Source organism: Ascaphus truei, chromosome 14 (assembly GCF_040206685.1).
Source record: "Ascaphus truei isolate aAscTru1 chromosome 14, aAscTru1.hap1, whole genome shotgun sequence".
NCBI lineage: Eukaryota > Metazoa > Chordata > Amphibia > Anura > Ascaphidae > Ascaphus > Ascaphus truei.
This window is the reverse complement of record NC_134496.1, coordinates 51870670-51893060: the sequence shown is the minus strand read 5'-3', so window position 1 is coordinate 51893060 and position 22391 is coordinate 51870670. Positions and strand designations below refer to the sequence as shown.

The following is a 22391-nucleotide window of genomic DNA, read 5'->3' as shown; positions in this document are numbered from 1 at the left end:
GCCCCTTACCTGTGGGACTCCCTCACACTGAGTATACGCCAAGCCCCCGCTCTCCCTCACACTCAGAATACGCCAAGCACCCACTCTCCCTCGCACTCAGTATACGCCAAGCACCCGCTCTCCCTGACACTCAGTATATGCCAAGCACCCGCTCTCCCTCGCACTCAGTATACGCCAAGCACCCGCTCTCCCTCACACTCAGTATACGCCAAGCACCCTCTCTCCCTCACACTCAGTATACACCAAGCACCCGCTCTCCCTCACACTCAGTATATGCCAAGCACCCTCTCTCCCTCACACTCAGTATACACCAAGCACCCACTCTCCCTCACACTCAGTATACGCCAAGCACCCTCTCTCCCTCACACTCAGTATACGCCAAGCACCCGCTCTCCCTGACACTCAGTATACGCCAAGCACCCTCTCTCCCTGACACTCAGTATATGCCAAGCACCCGCTCTCCCTCACACTCAGTATACGCCAAGCACCCTCTCTCCCTCACACTCAGTATACGCCAAGCACCCGCTCTCCCTGACACTCAATATACGCCAAGCACCCGCTCTCCCTCGCACTCAGTATACGCCAAGCACCCGCTCTCCCTCACACTGAGTATACGCCAAGCACCGGCTCTCCCTCACACTCAGTATATGCCAAGCACCCTCTCTCCCTCACACTCAGTATACGCCAAGCACCCGCTCTCCCTCACACTCAGTATACGCCAAGCACCCGCTCTCCCTCACACTCAGTATACACCAAGCACCCTCTCTCCCTCACACTCAGTATACGCCAAGCACCCGCTCTCCCTCACACTCAGTATATGCCAAGCACCCACTCTCCCTCGCACTCAGTATACGCCAAGCACCCGCTCTCCCTGACACTCAGTATACGCCAAGCACCCGCTCTCCCTCACACTCAGTATACGCCAAGCACCCGCTCTCCCTGACACTCAGTATACGCCAAGCACCCGCTCTCCCTCACACTCACTATACGCCAAGCACCCGCTCTCCCTCACACTCAGTATATGCCAAGCACCCTCTCTCCCTCACACTCAGTATACGCCAAGCACCCGCTCTCCCTCACACTCAGTATACACCAAGCACCCTCTCTCCCTGACACTCAGTATACGCCAAGCACCTGCTCTCCCTCACACTCATTATACGCCAAGCACCCGCTCTCCCTGACACTCAGTATACGCCAAGCACCAGCTCTCCCTCACACTCAGTATACGCCAAGCACCCGCTCTCCCTCACACTCAGTATATGCCAAGCACCCGCTCTCCCTCACACTCAGTATATGCCAAGCACCCACTCTCCCTCACACTCAGTATATGCCAAGCACCCGCTCTCCCTCACACTCAGTATATGCCAAGCACCCGCTCTCCCTCCACCTATAAGTCAAACCTAAAAACTCACCTCGTACATGAAGCCTCCCAATAGTCCGGACTCATTGCTACTGTACCACACCCACTGTCACTCCTACCAACCATCAAGGCCAGGCACTGCCATCTCCTGCACTCATGGCTACTGTCCCACACAGTCACTCGTACCACCCATTGTGGCCAAGCACTGCCATCTCCTGCACTTATTCCCTCACCTGCTGTCTCTGTAACTCTCCTAACATACCACTTAGAGTGTAAGCTGTCCGGGCCAGGGATTTCCTTTCCTATTGTCTAATCTAGTTTCTTGCACTTATTGTATTATAATTCCTTGTCTCTTTTATACAGCACGGCATACTTTGGGGGCGCTACACTGTATATACTGTATATACTGTATATACACACATAATGTAGCCAGTGATCCTAAAGGCAACACTAGATAGGGACATAGTGGTTTAGCATACAGAAGAGACTGATGGCCATTGAGTCTATATTCCTACAGCATTGGGGCATTTACTGTGTATTGCAACATTGGCCTGTGTACTCTCATATACCATTATTACAGCATGCAATTAATCTAGTGGGACCAATGCAAGGTAACTAGCTACATTATGTACAAGGAGAAAGCACTCGCCCTCGTGTGCTGCATTTGTAGCCTGTGTCAGTACCATGTTTTATTGTTGTACATTTATGAAATTTTGTAGGATAGTTACACAACACACAGAAACAAAAGGCACAATTTCCTTCATATGAAAATAAAACAACTTCTCAACCATTCTGTGCTCTGCCACAGGGGCAGACAAAGCCCCAGAGTGGGAGGCACTGTCTGCAGCCAGCAGGGTAGCAACGCCAAGGGGCAGTGATGTCCGACTCATCCAGTACCAGGAGATTCCTCACTGCACACAATGTCCATGTCTGGAGCCTGGTAACCAGTAACCACATACAACCCAAACCATCTCACTGGGAGATAACCCGTGGGACCTTGTTTTAATTCCAGACCACTGGCTGATTTGCAGACCATATAGGAACCTGTTCAAGCAATGAGCAAAGATGCCCACACACTGTGCAGCAACTGCAGGTGTGAAATATTCATCAACGATGTCAAATGGCTCCAGGGAAGATGTTATCCATTGAAAACCTTCAGGTGGCCTTTGGGACTATGGCAGGTAGAGTTTGGGGTCCCCAGGAAAGGGATGTGCTGGGGCCTGGTTAAAGTGACCAGCCAGGAAGATTCCAACAGTCACAAGGATGAAAAGGAAGGACATGATCAAGAAACAGACCCGGTCAATCACTCGTCCGACCAAGATCCACTCCTCGTTCTCCTGGAAGCAACAAACACAGATGATAGACAAACCCATAATAATAATTATTATTATCCTAATTCTAATGTATTAGTGATAATACAAACACAATGAGAGATTTTAATCTAAGCTGCTGTCTAAGTTATTATAAGAATGCTGAGCAGGGAGAGGTCAGAGACTGGATGGACAAGACGTAGATTTGGGGTGAAAGGGCAGATTTGCAAAGGGATGACACTTTTTTTAGAAGTGTGTGGCACTCACGCATTCGAACTCATTGTGCTCCCGCGTGGTTCTGGCGATGTGGTTACACGCCTCCACGCTGGCGCGGATCTCTGGAGCGGCACGGCTCAGGCTGTGAAGGAGATCGTCCACCGAGCCATTTTCCATCCCTCTGCCTTCAAAAACAAATGTGGCACGACAGGGAGAAGCAACACTAGAGTATGTCTGTTTGGGGTGAATGTACGAATCCCACCGTGGCCTCTTAGGTATCCCACAACCTTCTCATGTGTTCTGTCACTGAATAAAGGGGCTTTGCTTCAATTGTATCAATGAGTGATATAGGCACATAACGTAAGCAAAATGTTTGTATTCATTATTAATGTATTGTATGTCTTTATTTATATAGCGCCATTAGTGTACATAGCGCTTCACTGCAGCAACACACGTGACAATCATATAAATAACAGATAATATAAATAACACATGATGGGAAGAAGTGCTTCAGATATAAAAGTAACATTTAGGAAAGGGAGTCCCTGCTCTGAAGAGCTTACAATCTAACTGGTTGGTAGGAAGAACGTACAGAGACAGTCGGAGGGTGTTCTGGTAAGTGCGTCTGCAAGAGGCCAAGGTTAATGTATACGGTGTAAAACTATCACTCATAGAGCTACTCGTATACTTCCTTAAGCAGGTGTGTTCTGAGTTGGATCTTAAATGTTGATAGAGTGGGTGTGTGACAGGGTGACTGAACGTCACCAGCCATATACCTGGCAAACCTATGTTTAGGCTTGCAGTGCAGCTGTGACGAGGTTAAGTTTCAGTTGAGAAGGGCTGCTTAATTAGTCTGACCCCAGCTGCATAATCAAGGTGTTTTAAAACCCCCAGGCTGTACACACATGCAAGCTAGCTGGTCAGGAGACAGGACTGAAATACTGAAGAGATTACTGCTATAAGGTCTGTTTTTCAAAGTACATGTGTGATGAACTGTCTGTGTCCTGCATGCTGAAGACAAGCAGCCTTGTTTTCTATGCTGAAGAGAAGCTATTTTGTTTTTGTATGCTGAAGAGAAGCTATTTTGTTTTTGTGTGCTGTATGTTTTTAAGGCTCAATAAATAAGCCTTATCAAGAGAACCCGCGTGTGTGGTTGCATGTACCCTGCAACAGGGTGCTAGTCGGGTATTGAGGGGAAGGGCATTCCAGAGGTGTGGGGCAGTCAGTGAGAAAGCTTTAAGGCAGGAGAGGGCTTTAGATACAAAGGGGGTAGAGAGAAGACATCCTTGAGCAGAACGCAAGAGACGGGATGGTGCATAGCGAGAAATTAGGGCTGAGCTGTAAGGAGGGGCAGAAGAGTGTGAAGCTTTAAAAGTGAGGAGGAGAATTAATGTGCTGATACTGTGTTAATGTACCCAAGGAGAAGAGTTTCAGGTGAGAAACTCAGAACTTTGACATATTTTTCATGTCCATTGAAACCATTAATATTTACATAGTTTTTTTTAATTTATAGATTTCTCTATCTACAGACGTGACAGACTTCAGTGTTCTTTCTTGCAGTGGGATATACTGTATGGGGATATTCTGCACCAACATAGCCAATAAATCATATGGAAGTGAACATTATCATACACTGCATCTATCATTATCATCTACATCATAATCCATCAATCAATCATCATCCATCAATCATCATCAATCAATCATCAATGCTGAAGGAGCAAGGCGTGAGTAAGGACTGACTCTGATAACAATGACTGAGTGTGAAGCAGGGGAACCTGGTTCAATTTCCGGTGTCGGCTTCTTGTGACCTTCGGTAAGGTCACATTTTCTCCCTGTGCCTCGGCCACCAAAAACATAGATTGTAAGCTCCTGTGAGCAGAGACTGTGTGTGCAACATTCCTATGTGCTGCGTACCGCGCGCTGTCCTGTCATTGTGACGCGCTCTGAGGAATGGGGGAGAAAGTGCTACATGAAAAAGTTATTATTATTTATCTATCTCAAGCTATCTTTTTATCCATTTATCTATCCACCCACATATATACACATATACACAGACATATATATATATATATTTCTCAAATGGAAATATTACTGTATGCTCATTTGCATGTCTTAGGCAGGTCTGCAACCCCGCCGTTCACCATTATCACCCAGCACACAGCACTTCCACTGCAGCAAGGGATTCTGGGAAATAGTTACATAGTTACATAGTTACAAAGTAGATGAGGTTGAAAAAAGACGTACGTCCATCAAGTTCAACCTATGCTAAATTTAGACAACAGATACTTTATTCTATATCTATACTTACTTATTGATCCAGAGGAAGGCAAACAAAAACCCCCATTAAGGGGGAAAATTAATTCCTTCCTGGCTCCAAGAATTGGCAATCGGATTAATCCCTGGATCAACATCCTTCCCATGTATACTTATTTGGTATATCCCTGTATACCTTTCCCATCTAAAAAGATGTCCAACCTTTTTTTGAACAAATCTATTGTATCTTCCATCACAGTCTCCATGGGTAATGAATTCCATATTTTAACTGCCCTTACTGTAAAGAACCCTTTCCTTTGTTGCTGGTGAAATTTCATTTCCTCCAACCTTAAGGGATGGCCCCGAGTGCTTTGTACTGCCCGTGGGATGAATAGTTCTTTTAAAAGCTCCTTGTATTGTCCCTGAATATATTTGTATATAGTTAACATATCCCCTCTTAGATGCCTCTTTTCTAATGTAAATAAATCTAATTTAGCTAGCCTCTCCTCGTAAGTTAGAATGTCCATCCCCTTTATTAATTTGGTGGCTCTTCTCTGCACTCTCTCTAGTTCCATAATGTCTTTTCTTAGGATTGGTGCCCAAAATTGTACTCCATATTCAAGGTGTGGTCTTACTAATGCTTTGTAAAGGGGCATAATTATGTTTACTTCCCTTCCATCCATTGCCCGTTTCATGCAAGATAAGATCTTGTTTGCCTTTGCAGCTACTGCATGACATTGACACTATTGCTAAGCCATTGGGCACTATTACAAGCACTCCTAAATCCTTCTCCATCAAGGATTCCCCCAATATATCTCCATTTAATTTGTAAGTCGCCTTTTTATTCTTGCATCCCAAATGCATAACCTTACATTTATCTGTATTAAACCTCATTTGCCATGTACCTGCCCACGTTTCCAGTCTCTCCAAGTCCTTCTGAAGAGAAATTACATCCTGCTCTGATTCTATTACCTTACACAATTTAGTATCATCAGCAAAGATGGAGACTTTGCTCTCGATCCCAACCTCAAGGTCATTAATAAACAAGTTAAAAAGCAGGGGTCCCAGTACCGATCCTTGAGGTACTCCACTCACGACTTTAGCCCAACCTGAAAAAGTTCCATTTATGACAACCCTCTGTTGTCTGTCCTTTAACCAGTTTTCAATACAGGTGCATATATTATTACTGAGTCCAATTTTCTTTATTTTGTACACCAACCTCTTGTGTGAAACCGTATCAAAAGCCTTTGCAAAATCTAAGTAGACCACATCAACTGCATTACCCTGGTCTAAATTCCTACTTACCTCCTCAAAGAAACAAATAAGGTTAGTTTGGCAAGATCAAAATGACATGCAAATGAGCACACAGTGCCACTTTTTGCTTCAAAACCATTTTAAACATGGTTCCCTATAGGGACATGCAAATGAGCATACAGTATATTTCCATTTGCTATGTGTTTTGCTGTGGAGGGTTTTTGTCACTTTTTTTACTCACCATAACGTAACCACTATATATATATTTATAGTGCCCCTCCCACTGATGACACGTAGGCCCTTTCCCTGACACGTATATTATATATTTACCTATTTTCTCTAGCACGACCTTCATGAGCCCGTCTCTCTCCTTCTGCTTCTCGAACATGAGCTCACTGCGAGGCTTCCTCAGCATATACTCATCCGCCTTTATCATAAGCCCCAGGGAGCTGCTCCGACGCATGAGTGTCAGGGGTGCAGGAGCGGCATCACTTGGGCGGAGGTGCATCCTCAGGAGGCGAGGAACCTTCCTCAGGCAGAGCTGTTGGGGGTAAGAGGGGGTCATAAAACACACAGGTGGTTTAAAAGACACATGTTGGGGTCAGAGAAGGAATCCCTGGAGATTAATCAAACCCAGATAAATTCCATTGCTGTAACTAACTTATTATAATGAGGACTGGTGACTAACGATCAAAGTCTCCCCGGCAATAATCACACAACAAATCCTTCCAATGTCTGCTCCAGTTTTGAAATGACTTGGTTATTTAAACCAGCAATCCCACCTAACTCCCCCCCCCCCTTTCATTAAAGCATGGGAAATGGGGGGTCCACGGGAACCGAACCACACTATTTTCTGCTCCAGGGAACCCCAGGTTTGCGAGATAATTACCGACGTTACTTCCGGGTTTCTTCGGTGGATTTAAATGGCCGTCCAATAGAAATTCATCAATGTCGTTGCGGCTTCCTATTGGCCATTTTGTTTCCCTTGGAGAGGGATTTAAAACTGGTCATTTCACTTGTACCTCGGGAACAGTAAGGTCCCCAGAGTTGAACCCCACTATTTCCCCATTACCCTGGCTCCCATCTTGTGCAAGAAAGGGGGGTAAATAAATAATAGCAGCACTCAAGGGGTTAAAGGTAAGACCCACTTATTTCTCACTTTGATAACTTTCCCACCCAGTGAAATCAGAATCATTACACATTGGTGTTAATTTGCAACTTCTAAGTCCTTCAACACGGTGTAAACCTTCATGATAATCGCGAACGCCCCCTACCTCTCGGACCGTGTGTGACATGGTGTGGGTGTTGGGGGTACGAAGAGAGATATTTAAAACGATGACAGCATTAGCCACAATGATGATCGTCACAACCATAAGAAATGTCAGGTACCTGAAAGAACACATAAAAACAGATTTAGACCTTTCCGTGATAACACACACACACACACACACACACACACACACACACAGACACACACACACACACACACATATATATGCCCCCTTGTAATCCAAGACGGGTGCCTGTGCTGGTCCATTGATGCACCTGAGCTCAGAGGATGGGAAAGGTGAACGTAACTCTTGGATAGCTCACTTTACAATTAGTGGCACAGCCGTGGAGGTCTCTGGGATCTTCTGGGCGATCAGGAAGAGGAAGACCGTCTGAGCCAGGAGGATGTTGATGGACACCGTACACTTCTGCCCTCCAGCTGGGAACAGGTACAAGGCGAAGAGTCAGAACCTTGGGACAGAACTGAGGACACATGGACACTGAAGACTTGGCTACTGGATATGGGGTACTTAGTAATGTGCGTCACAACACAGAACAGTAACACGGCACAGGAAAGCCCAAACGGAGCTTATAATTTAATTCTCGTCATAAAACGATGCAACTCTCCCATTCCCTGCTTTCAGAAGGGCCTACAATGCATTATATTTAATTGGAAAATGGTAATGATTATAAAATGTTTAAAGTGTTGGTTCTTTTTGTGTTACAAATACAAGATGGGCAAATCCCTGCAATAATCCAAAACCCCTTTATTATGGGGCCAGAGAGGAAACTGAGACGTTTCAGCGCTATAGCTGATAAATATATGTTTGTATAAATGCAAAATTAGAAGATGGAAAGATCTCCAAATAAAGAAGTTAAAGTCCAAAAATTAAAAAAAAAAAAAAATCCAATGTTCTTGTTTTTTTAATGTAGATTTACCAAACCGTTAGGTAACAAAACTATAAAAAACACATTATGGAGGAAATGGCATCTTTTTTCCAATCCACTCCCCCCCCAAAAAAACATACTGAATGTGTTGTACAAATCAGAGTTTCAGATCCGTACACTAAGTGACCAATGTGCACAATGACACACGTCATTACTAGCAGCAGAACTGTCACCAATCCCAGGTCTATGCACACCACCACATGCATCTCCACTACAAAGAGGCAGTACCTTTGGCAGGTAAGAAGTAGACCAGGACACTGACGGAGGAGATGAGCACACAGGGGACAATGATGTTGATGATGTAGAAGAGAGGTTTCCGTTGGATGATGAGATAGAAGACAATCTCCTGATAATTCACGTCGTCCGGAGTGAGGCGATGGTTTGTGATTTTCTTGGCTGGCATGTGCTTTATCGCCCATTCCCCATTCTCTACAGGAAGCCCGAGCAGGCAGGTCGGGAACACACAGGGAAGAAGAAATGAACACGTGAAGGGGTTGACAAGATGGAACGGTGCATGAATCAGACGTCTAGTAACAGAAAGTTCCTTATTCTGTGATGGTCATTTCAGAAGGACTTGAAAAGCTGTTTTAGAAATCAAAACTCAAAGATCTGCCTACAGAGATCCACCTGATCCACGAGATTGTTTCTACACATACAGGAATCTATTCCGAACACAGAAATCCATCCCAAATCCTGAGATCCACCTTAGAATCCATAATGTAAATTTGCTTCCGATATCAGAGATCCGCAGAAATCGTATCTTAACTTTGACCGGTTGTAAGATTCTTCATTTTATCCAAAATGTTTTACGCACCTTTCAGGATTTAAAGATAAGTATTTCTGCACCCCCTCAAGCCGAGCACATGGAGGAAAGAGTTTCCTTAAAGGCAGTTACATCCCAATTAAGAGAAACTTCACTAATCTGAATGTTTTCATGTAAGGTGGTTACTAGAGATGACCTTGGATGAATTTGGATTTTCGGAATCTGACAGCCCCAACCCTGCAAAATGTAACCGACAGCATCACGCAAAATGCCGTGGTTCAGGGTGACTGGTTCCAAAAATCCACACTCACTCATCTCTAGTAATAATATTGTGTTTGTTATACCAAGAAGGAATGTAATATCAATACAATAATCAAGACAAATCGCCCCAGGTAATGGAGTACATGGTTTTCCTCTGTGTGCTGCCATGTTCAGTGTTCTGCATCTCTCTACTGTCCAACTGTTACTTCTTGTTATGTCACTTATTCATGGGACAGGTAAGGTCACCAGGTGGCTTCTCCAAAAATACTGGACACAATGCTGAATGGTGCGAAGTGCTTGACACACAAACACACACACTCCTCTCTGCTCCATGCTGTTTACTCCTCACCTTGGCCCTACCCCCAGACTCCTGACACTTCCTCCTGATTAGCTGCATTACCCCGGAGCAGCCAATCTGGATGGAGGAAGCTGCCCGGCCCCCTAGCAACAGCCCTGCACTCTCCCTTCTCGGGGAAATCCCACGGCCCCCCCAAGTCGTCAGGTCACTATGTCCAGAGGGGTAATATTGGTATAGAAATACATGTCCAGAGAGATAATACCAGACACATACATGCCCCGTAATACCTCTAACTGTTTTACCTGACAGTGTGTCCAAATACCGGACAGTCCGGTTCAATACTGGACACCTGGTAACCCTAGCGACAGGGACTGTTTGCTGTTTGCAGAGTGTGCTAAATTATTTAGTTACATTGTATTTTCCTGCCATCTATGGAAAGTTGAAAGTTATGTCTAATGACATTGATGTTTATGATTTGATATCTGGAACTTTCTGAACTAAAATTACATCACAAAAATGGAGACAGGACGACTTCCTGCTCTGTGTTTTTGTAATGTTCATAACTTCAATGTGTTGTGAATAAAAGATTATAACAATAAACAATGTTAAAATAATGGGAAATCCTTGAGTCTTCTTACCTGTGAAAGCTTCGGGGTCTATGACTATCCATTCAATTGTCTGTCCATCCTCCACGGTGAGAAGCATCTCGATCTCATTGGCACTGTAGGTCTGTGACCTGGTATGAACCCAACAAGAACAAAGTGTCTGATTTCTGAAAGCAGAATAAACTTTGACAAAATAATGGAGAAGCCACTAAGACAAAACCCCACATGCAAGTGTCACCCTAATGTGAGACTTAGTCACGGGACATGTACAGGCATCTCCGGCAAAAATGTAGTCAACACACGCGTGTTTTACTCTTCAAAGGAACCTTGGAGAAGGTGAAGTGAGGTCACATTCATTGTCATAGTCACGGTAAGAAATGTCCATGTTTTGGTATCTCCTGGCTGGACTATCTTTTCTGGCATGAAGGCACGTCTTTGAGTGCTGGTTTGCTGTGTTTAAACAAAGTCCCTTATTTTTTGGGAACAGTATAATACTGGTGTGACATTTAGGGGTTTCTGCTTCAAGGGAAAATTGGTGCAATTCTGAATCTGCATCATACTATCTGTAATGAAGAGAAAAAAACTTTTGAGATTAATAGGACGTTTTCTTTGATATATCTGGCTGGAGCAGATTCTTTGGCCTCAGAATTGTCCCACTTTCGCTTGATACATAAACCCCTAGTTGTTTTGGGGAGAATATGACATGTACACAGGCTCCCTGGAATTGGCGGTGCATACTACTCTGCATTAAACCCGCATTAGGTTGGAAAAGAAGCAGTGGATTCTCATGTGGTCGCACAAGGCTCATCTCCCAGGCTTGTCCCTGCACGGTTTGCCAGGACCTCACTCACTGGAACACCATGGAGCAGTTCTGCCAATCGAAAGGGAAATAAGCGACGGCTACGAGGCAGGCGCTTCGGTAGATGGCTGGAGGCAGCCAGTACATGGACCCATCAGGAGACACCAGAGTGTTTGTGCCTAAGGCAATGTCAAAGGTCCCATCCACACTGCAGCAAGGAGAAAAAAGCAAGGTCACAACACAATTGTATATTACTCTATATTATTACTTCTCATAGGGCCTACCAATAAGGCACCTACATCCTTTTTTCTTCTTCTATGGCGCTGACAAACACAGCGCTGTACATAGAGATTTTCAGGCACAATAAGTCTGCACCCCAAAGAGATTACAATTGATTGGTTTGAGGCACAGTGAGCTTGGCAAGGTCAGACGTAAAGCAGACAATGGGATACGACCAAAGGGTTCTCCCAGCTCACACTGACAGCCCAACACGTGTCTTTAACACATACACATTTAAAGGGATGGGCCTAAATTTAGAGGGAAATCCCAAACTCAAGAGCAGGACAGCAAAGTGCCCAGATTGGGAGGCAGCTCTTCTGTGCTTTTGAGTTTCATATCTGACTGTTGAGATGTGCGATTCTTTCACCAACCAGGCAAAGTGTGCCGATCACTGAAAGTTTTGCCGAAAGGGCAGAAGCAAATGGTGTTAGGCGACATGGCCAAGATTTTGCAGCAATCTGGTGACAATATTGCATTTCTCCACATTTTTGTGCATTCCTGAGCAATGTGAACTTGTGCAAAAGTTTTGCAAAAAAACACAAAATTAAGGTTAAAATCATTAAATTTTTCACAAATCAAATTTGAATACATTCCCACGCCTCTAGCTAACTGGAAAGAATAGAGCGAAATAAGAGAGACGGGGAAAGGCAGCTAAAGAGGAGGCCCAGGCAGGAACAGACTTTGTTAGCCACCGGCCATGACTGTTTCACTCTGGCCAGATACTCTTCCACAGGAGATGTGTGCCCCTGCTTCCTTTATTTGGAGGTTGGTAACCCCAGCTGAGCATGACCTGGGATAGTGAAGAAGACCCCACTCACTTGTTCTCCAGGCCAACGTCTGGAAGCCACACCATGGTGGGCGGGATACGCATCCTGCTGATGCCGTGGTGGTCGGCAGGGTTCCAGCGCAGCCGTTTGTCACTCCATTGCTGATACCACAGGGGAACCGAGAAGGATGACCATCAAAAGGAGAGAAAGGGTGGCCGGCTGCACACTTACTATACAGAACCAACACCCCTTACAAAGGCAACATACATCTAATGCACAAATACTAATTACACTCACACTGACTACGTATCCTTCTTAAACCCTTCTGCAGAAGGCCAGTGGCAGATAGGAATACCCAGCATGGAGCACTGGTCCTTTGGATAATGTGTGGAAGTGCACACTTGTTATACTCATGTCCAGGTAAGCTGAGTTAATGGGAGAACACACAGAGGATTCTGGGAGTGCATTGTTACACGGTGAATTCCTGGTTACTTCTTACCCTCATGCATCTCTTCAGGGGTACGTACCATTTCCACCCAGACGTTAGTGGTCAGGGTCCCTTCTCTCTCATTCTGCGGGTGATAACAATACAGAGTCAAGAGATGGCCAGTCTTTCTGCTCCCCCTGCTGGCAGGGAATGTTACTGCAGGGCGGCCAATTATAGGCCAATTACCAAGCATCACAAACCCCCCACACTTCAGTGCTGACCCCAATACATGCTTCCTACCTGCCCCCAGCTTATAGGAACACATTCAGCCCCTGCTGGTTTTTATATAAGAGATTTATCAATGTGGGCTGCAGAAATGTGCAAATGTTTTCAAAGCTGTTTTCGCAGATTGTATTTGTCTATTTTTTTTTACCAAACTTTCCATTGTTCCTCAATTTTTGCCAAAAATCAAACTATTTAAAGGGCCATGTGACCTACACATTGACTTTTAATGCTTGGCGAATGTTCTTTTAAAGCAGTTTTTGTCACTTTTTAGCACCACAATAAACAGCAACATGGCTTGACACTTTGTAGACTATTAAATAAATAAATAAATAAGCACTGATCCTTTAGCCTGGGTGTCTGGGCGTGGGCACAGGTGTGGGCACAGGTGTGGGTACAGGTCACAGCTCTCTCACTTACCAGGGAGATGAGGTTGGTGAGGGTCAGTTTCAAGCTGACCCTTATGATGTCACCATCATGCTCTGCTGGACGCAGGTTCCGGTTGTAATTGTGCATCAGGTCATTTAATAGCTTCTCCTCCTCATTGTGACACAGAACAGCTGAGAGGACAAGCAGGGGAAGGATGAAGAGGGACGTGGAGCGTGGAGAAGAGGGACACAGGTGTGCACCCCCCGGGCATGCACAGGGCAGCTCGCTAACCTCACCTGGATGCAGAGTATCAGGGTAACAGCTGGTGTTATATACAGCTGGTGTTATATACAGCTATGCTGCTGCAATGCCAGCCAAAGACAACCGAATATGATGGGATATAGATATAGAAACCTCGATTGTCTGACCCTGTCCCTGCTAATGTGGAGTAACAGGGGCACCTGGTATCCTGTTAAATATACAACATCTATGCACATACTGACCCTCCAACCCACAGATGTATAAGGGGTCATTGCACTCACTGATAACACAGAATATTGCATTATAACACAGAATATTGCATTATAACACAGAATATTGCATTATAACACAGAATATTGCATTATAACACAGAATATTGCATTATAACACAGAATATCTGGGATTTTATCATAGGATTCAATTTCAGTGACTGATAACAGAATATCTCACTATAACGCGCCAGTGAGTGGAATAATCCCTTCTACATCTGTATATCAAACACTATCATTTATTACAGCTACTAACCTTATTAATTGCTGATAACATGGGTTGTATTAATGTCATTATCAGCCTGTCCTTATCTTAACACCGAGACGTGAGATTTGAAGCACTGGGACAGGTTCAGCCAGGTAGGGTGGATGCTCAGCACATGTAGTTGGGTCAGGTCAGTTTTGACCTTTAAATGCCCCACCATGTGCAAAATGATAGCACTGCCTTAAAGTGCCCTTTAAATCTGGGGCCAGGTGGCTATTCTCCTGTTAACCCCTTCGATGAAAGTAATTTTTTTTGCATTCCCCTCCAGCACCTAAAACATTTCTATTCTCAGTAGGAAAATAAAAGGTGGGTGCAGCCTGGAGATGGGGCAGAGGAGTTGGGCTTCTGATCCGGATTTCCTGCTGGTCCAGGATCTATATTTCACACACACACGTTCTCCTCTCACCCCCCTCATCAAACACATCCTGTCCAGAGCAGGATCAGCAGAGCACATCCATGCACCCACCTGCCCTGTGAGGGGTCCTGCATGGAGGTGGGTGGGTGGAGGTGAGAACCTCTGTGCTGGGCATTTAGAGCCAGTCTCAGTTTCAATGATATGTAGCATCAGAGCCTCATACATCTCCATGTCATCTAACACATGGAGCCTCAAACCACCCCCAACAGGACAGGTTTTCAGGATATCCCAGCTTCAACATAGGTGGCTCAGTCAGAGGCTCAGTTGACGACTCAGTTGAGCCACCTGTGCTGAAGCTGGTATATCCTGAAAACCTGACCTGTTGGTGGGGTTGAGCACCCCTGCTTTAAGTGATACAATTCAGCTCTTTTCTATTATAATTTTTTCTTCCAGAAAACCCAAATGTCACTAATTTGAGTGCTCAGAGGTGACATCTCTGTTAGCTAACGTGTCCATCAGGGATCAACCATCAGTGTGACATCTGCCATCGCCTCAGCATCGTGTAACTATCATTATCTCTGCAGCTCTCTGACACCTCTGACTTTCTCAGGTAAAACCAGGGTTACCTTAGTTACACATTTAAAGGAGAGAATGGAAAGTCCTGATGTTGATGATCTTAAGACTGGATGGTGACCCATAAGTTTCGGGTGAGGCCCTTACCTGTGATGCACAGAGAGCCCAGCAGAGCCAGCACACCCATGCTCCCTCCTCATGTCCTGGGTGCAGAGTGGAGTGAACCTTTCATGCAATGCCTGGAATGGTTATTTTTGGGAATGGCCCGGCCCACGACTCACCAGCTGTCACCGGCATAGTCAGCTGCTGATACTGAAGAGGACAAAGGGAAATAACAATGTCCTGTGCTGCTTTGCTGTGGCACATGTTTGATTGGGACAGGGAGTGATAAGAAGCTGGTGCTGACAGGAGAGGGCTGAATATGAACCCAGCTATTAGAGCTGGCACCCAGACAAACACATAATATTGGTCTAATGATGGATGAGTAGAGGACCTCACCTCGACCTGCAGAGGTCCACAGAGTCTAAAATCTATATTATAAACTGGTTGATGTAAAAGCCCAAACGTACTGAAGGGGAAGATTCAGACAGTTTTGGCTTAGGTGGCCATTTCAGCTTCAACATGCACCCAAACCTGCTGCCAGCCCACCCCACCACTGAATGTGCTAAGCCCCCGGAACACATGATACCATTGCCAGTACAGCTGAGGTTTGAAGTGTGTCTTCAAAACCCATCTGTTGGCTACAGAACAGCATGTGTGACTCAGACCAGCTGAAAGGAGAATTTCCCATACATTGAGTCATAGCTGCCAGTTAGGGGCTGGATTCCCCTATCTCCGGTGGGGGGGCGGGGAGGAGGGAGGTTTTCTACTGACAATCATTGACAGGGCCTGCTTAATCCATGGGGTTCTCAACTCCAGTCCTCAAGAGCCCCCACCCGATCCGGTTTTCAGGATATCCCTGCTTCAACACAGGTGAAAGACTGAGCCTCTGCTTGAGCCACCTGTGCTGAAGCTGGGATATCCTGAAAACCTGACCTGTTGGGGGGGGGGGGGCGGGTCTTGAGGACCGGAGTTGGGCACCTCTGGCTTAACCGATCTGTCACCTCTCTCTTATCTGGAGTGCGGACTCTTCAGCAGAAGGCTTCCTCACTGATGAATCATGTCTCACACCTTCAAATCCAAATGTCCCCATGTAGGTTTCCATGTTAAGGGAAGAACTCCCCTATCTTTGGCTTACTGTCGTTTGAAATCTGCGTATCTGACTTCTCTAATAGTTTCCATATCACATCTCTGCTGCACTTTCCCTGATATGTAAATTGAGCAAAAACTAAGGTCCACATTTTCTAAGCACAGCTAGTCCATTAGACATCTTTTGGCAATGGAACACACCTGGGACACACCTGGGACACACCTGAAACACACCTGGAACACACCTGGGACACACCTGGGACACACCTGGAACACACCTGGGACACACCTGGAACACACCTGGGACACACCTGGAACACACCTGGGACACACCTGGGACACACCTGGAACACACCTGGGGGACACCTGGGGGACACCTGGGACACGCCTGGAACACACCTGGGACACACCTGGGACACACCTGGAACACACCTGGGACACACCTGGAACACACCTGGGACACACCTGGAACACACCTGGGACACACCTGGGACACACCTGGGACACACCTGGGACACACCTGTCCTTTCACTTGAAGTGTATGAGTTTGAAGGATTCCTCAATGCAGAATTGTCTCTGTGTCAGCACCGTAAATTATCCTCTTAAGTGCCACCGTTTTTGGGCTCTTAAAATGCAGCTGCTTCTGGGATTGTACATTTCTCCCTGACTTAAAGATGTTGTGTTCTTTCTGCGCAGCCAATCATGGCTATTAGTGATGGTGCATTGTGTTATACCGACTTACACTGTGTTTACCGAGTTATACTGTTACACCGACTCACACTGTGTTATACCGACTTACACTGTGTTATACCGAGTTACACTGTTACACCGACTCACACTGTGTTATACCGAGTTACACTGTTACACCGACTCACACTGTGTTACACCGACTTACACTGTTACACCGACTCACACTGTGTTATACCGACTCACACTGTGTTATACCGACTTACACTGTGTTATACCGACTCACACTGTGTTATACCGACTTACACTGTGTTATACCGACTTACACTGTGTTAAACCGACTTACACTGTGTTATACCGACTCACACTGTGTTATACCGACTCACACTGTGTTATACCGACTTACACTGTGTTATACCGACTTACACTGTGTTATACCGACTTACACTGTGTTATACCGAGTTATACTGTTACACCGACTCACACTGTGTTATACCGAGTTATACTGTTACACCGACTCACACTGTGTTATACCGACTTACACTGTGTTATACCGACTCACACTGTGTTATACCGACTTACACTGTGTTATACCGACTCACACTGTGTTATACCGACTCACACTGTGTTATACCGACTTACACTGTGTTATACCGACTTACACTGTGTTATACCGAGTTACACTGTTACACCGACTCACACTGTGTTATACCGAGTTACACTGTGTTATACCGAGTTACACTGTTACACCGACTCACACTGTGTTATACCGAGTTACACTGTTACACCAACTCACACTGTGTTATACCGACTTACACTGTGTTACACCGACTCACACTGTGTTATACCGAGTTACACTGTTACACCGACTCACACTGTGTTACACCGACTCACACTGTGTTATACCGACTCACACTGTGTTATACCGACTCACACTGTGTTATACCGACTTACACTGTGTTATACCGACTCACACTGTGTTATACCGACTTACACTGTGTTATACCGACTCACACTGTGTTATACCGACTTACACTGTGTTATACCGACTCACACTGTGTTATACCGACTTACACTGTGTTATACCGACTCACACTGTGTTATACCGACTTACACTGTGTTATACCGACTCACACTGTGTTATACCGACTCACACTGTGTTATACCGACTCACACTGTGTTATACCGACTTACACTGTGTTATACCGACTCACACTGTGTTATACCGACTTACACTGTGTTATACCGAGTTACACTGTTACACCGACTCACACTGTGTTATACCTAGTTACACTGTGTTATACCGAGTTACACTGTTACACCGACTCACACTGTGTTATACCGAGTTACACTGTTACACCGACTCACACTGTGTTATACCGACTTACACTGTGTTACACCGACTCACACTGTGTTATACCGAGTTACACTGTTACACCGACTCACACTGTGTTATACCGACTTACACTGTGTTATACCGACTCACACTGTGTTATACCGACTTACACTGTTACACCGACTTACACTGTGTTATACCGAGTTACACTGTTACACCGACTTACACTGTGTTATACCGACTCACACTGTGTTATACCGACTTACACTGTGTTATACCGAGTTACACTGTTACACCGACTTACACTGTGTTATACCGAGTTACACTGTTACACCGACTTACACTGTGTTATACCGACTCACACTGTGTTATACCGACTTACACTGTGTTATACCGACTCACACTGTGTTATACCGACTTACACTGTGTTATACCGACTCACACTGTGTTATACCGACTCACACTGTGTTATACCGACTTACACTGTGTTATACCAACTCACACTGTGTTATACCGACTTACACTGTGTTATACCGAGTTACACTGTTACACCGACTCACACTGTGTTATACCGAGTTACACTGTTACACCGACTCACACTGTGTTATACCGACTTACACTGTGTTACACCGACTCACACTGTGTTATACCGAGTTACACTGTTACACCGACTCACACTGTGTTATACCGACTTACACTGTGTTATACCGACTCACACTGTGTTATACCGACTTACACTGTGTTATACCGAGTTACACTGTGTTATACCGAGTTACACTGTTACACCGACTCACATTGTGTTATACCGAGTTACACTGTTACATCGACTCACATTGTGTTATTCCATCTTACACTGTGTCACACCGACTCACATTGTGTTATTCCATCTTACACTGTGTCACACCGACTCACATTGTGTTATTCCATCTTACACTGTGTCACACCGACTCACATTGTGTTATTCCATCTTACACTGTGTCACACCGACTCACATTGTGTTATTCCATCTTACACTGTGTCACACCGACTCACATTGTGTTATTCCATCTTACACTGTGTCACACAGACTCACATTGTGTTATTCCATCTTACACTGTGTCACACCGACTCACACTGTGTTATTCCATCTTACACTGTGTCACACCGACTCACACTGTGTTATTCCATTTTACACTGTGTCACACCGACTCACACTGTGTTATTCCATTTTACACTGTGTCACACCGACTCACATTGTGTTATTCCATCTTACACTGTGTCACACCGACTCACACTGTGTTATTCCATTTTACACTGTGTCACACCGACTCACACTGTGTTATTCCATCTTACACTGTGTCACACCGACTCACACTGTGTTATTCCATTTTACACTGTGTCACACCGACTCACACTGTGTTATTCCATTTTACACTGTGTCACACCGACTCACACTGTGTTATTCCATTTTACACTGTGTCACACCGACTCACACTGTGTTATTCCATCTTACACTGTGTTACACCGACTTACACTGTGTTATTTCATCTTACACTGTGTTATTTCGACTTACACTGCGAAATATTGTATACTTTTATTTTATTAAACCTTTTCTTTTAACAATTAATTCTACCAAAAAAAAAGCTTGAATTACGTGTTTGTTTCAGGTTTTTATACTTTTTATTGAACCAACATAATAGTGTTTCATAGATAAGCTGTACACAAGTTCTCGAGACCCAACAAATTATTTTCTAAAGATATCCCATATACTCCAACACAAAGGCCGAAAAAGGACAGAGAGACATGGAGAAGAACCCGATAAATGCCAATATCCCATTATTATCACATTACCCCTCCCAGGGCTCAGACATCACCCCCAAATCCTAAACTGGAGAACATGGGACAAAACACTTTAATAAAATTACTCTTCGCAGAAAACTTCCTTCTTGGAGTCTGATAACCAGATCCCAGATCTGCCGGATCCCAGATCCCAGATCTGCCGGATCCTATAGCAATCGCTTGTTCTCTATTGTGTAATCAAAGGAGTCACCAGCAAACGGAAGAGGAGGGGGGTGATTAAAAACTCCCCCCAAAAATATCCACATGGTCCCAATAATCATGACGGGGGTGACAAGGAAGAGGCAGAGGCGATCGACTGTCCGAGCAATGCGGTACCAATTATCCTTCTCCTGCAAAAACAAGGGGGGGGGGGAGAGAATCAGGAGAGGGGGAGAAAGAGAGATAGGGAGAGAAAATCAGGAGAGAGTTAATTAGGGGAGAGAGAGAGAGAATCGGGAGAGAGTTAATTAGGGGAGAGAGAGAGAATGAGAGAGAGAGAGAGAGAGAGAGAGAGACAGAGAGAGAGAGAGAATGAGAGAGACAATGAGCGAGAGAGAGAGAGAGAGAGAGAGAGAGAGAGAGAGAGAGAATGAGAGAGAGACAATGAGAGAGAGAGTGAGAGACAATGAGAGAGAGAATGAGAGAGAGAATGAAATAGAATGAGAGAGAGAGAGAATGAGAGAGAGAGAATGAGAGAGAGATAGAGAATCAGAAGAGAGGGGAGAATCAGAAGAGAGTTAATTAGGAGAGAGAGAATGAATCAGGAGAGGAGGGGAGAGAGAGAAAATCAGGAGAGCAAGAGGGGAGAGAGAATCAGAAGAGGGGGAGAAAGAGAAAATCAGGAGAGAGCCACAAAAATCAAGAGAGCGAGAGGAGAGAGAGAACCAGAAGAGAGGGGAGAATCATAAGAGAGTTAATTAGGAGAGAGAGAATCAGGAGAGGGGGAGAGAGCGACAGAAAATCAGGGGAGAGAGAGCGACAGAAAATCAGGAAAGAGACACAAAATCGAGAGGGGTGAGAGAATCAGAAGAGAGTTAATTAGGAGAGAGAATCAGTTTAATAAGAGGGGTGGCAGGGATAAATTATGGAGTTCAAGAACAACAAAAAAGTGACAGAGAGGTAGAGAGAAAGAACCAGAGACAGAGAAATAACTGGAAGCTAGATCCGGTTTCTTTCAGGAGGACTGAATCGTAGCTCCCTACTCAGTCATATCTTGTATGTAACATCAGGTTCCTCCATAGCTCCCTACTCAGTCATATCTCGTACGTAACATCAGGTTCCTCCATAGCTCCCTACTCAGTCATATCTCGTACGTAACATCAGGTTCCTCCATAGCTCCCTACTCAGTCATATCTCGTACGTAACATCAGGTTCCTCCATAGCTCCCTACTCAGTCATATCTTGTATGTAACATCAGGTTCCTCCATAGCTCCCCAATCAGTCATATCTCGTACGTAACATCAGGTTCCTCCATAGCTCCCTAATCAGTCATATCTCGTACGTAACATCAGGTTCCTCCATAGCTCCCTACTCAGTCATATCTCGTATGTAACATCAGGTTCCTCCATAGCTCCCTAATCAGTCATATCTCGTACGTAACATCAGGTTCCTCCATAGCTCCCTACTCAGTCATATCTCGTACGTAACATCAGGTTCCTCCATAGCTCCCTACTCAGTCATATCTTGTATGTAACATCAGGTTCCTCCATAGCTCCCTAATCAGTCATATCTCGTACGTAACATCAGTTCCTCCATAGCTCCCTAATCAGTCACATCTCGTACGTAACATCAGGTTCCTCCATAGCTCCCTAATCAGTCATATCTTGTACGTAACATCAGGTTCCTCCATAGCTCCCTAATCAGTCATATCTCGTACGTAACATCAGGTTCCTCCATAGCTCCCTAATCAGTCATATCTCGTACGTAACATCAGGTTCCTCCATAGCTCCCTAATAAGTCATATCTCGTATGTAACATCAGGTTCCTCCATAGCTCCCTAATAAGTCATATCTCGTATGTAACATCAGGTTCCTCCATAGCTCCCTAATCAGTCATATCTCGTACGTAACATCAGGTTCCTCCATAGCTCCCTACTCAAGTCATATCTTGTATGTAACATCAGGTTCCTCCATAGCTCCCTAAATCAGTCATATCTTGTATGTAACATCAGGTTCCT

The 22391-nt window shown here is 45.0% G+C and overlaps 1 protein-coding gene across 2 annotated transcripts; it reads right to left on the bottom strand.

Annotated features, from left to right (window-relative positions):
* Nucleotides 1-2035: 2035 nt before the first annotated feature.
* Nucleotides 2036-15467, bottom strand: CHRNG (cholinergic receptor nicotinic gamma subunit). 2 transcript variants are annotated; one of them, XM_075570978.1, is made up of 12 exons: nt 15334-15467; nt 13515-13654; nt 12913-12957; nt 12437-12546; nt 11392-11547; nt 10574-10671; nt 8842-9042; nt 7990-8104; nt 7671-7785; nt 6727-6937; nt 2938-3071; nt 2036-2697 (listed from the first exon to the last, which is right to left on the bottom strand). In XM_075570978.1, the coding sequence occupies exons 1-12, from the start codon at nt 15371-15373 to the stop codon at nt 2533-2535; spliced, it is 1530 nt and encodes a 509-aa protein (XP_075427093.1). In that variant the 5' UTR covers nt 15374-15467; the 3' UTR covers nt 2036-2532. The 2 variants fall into 2 exon arrangements, with proteins under 2 accessions (XP_075427093.1, XP_075427094.1); XM_075570979.1 differs by lacking the exons at nt 13515-13654; nt 15334-15467 and having other exon boundaries at nt 12885-12941.
* Between the last annotated feature and the right edge of the window lie 6924 nt (nt 15468-22391).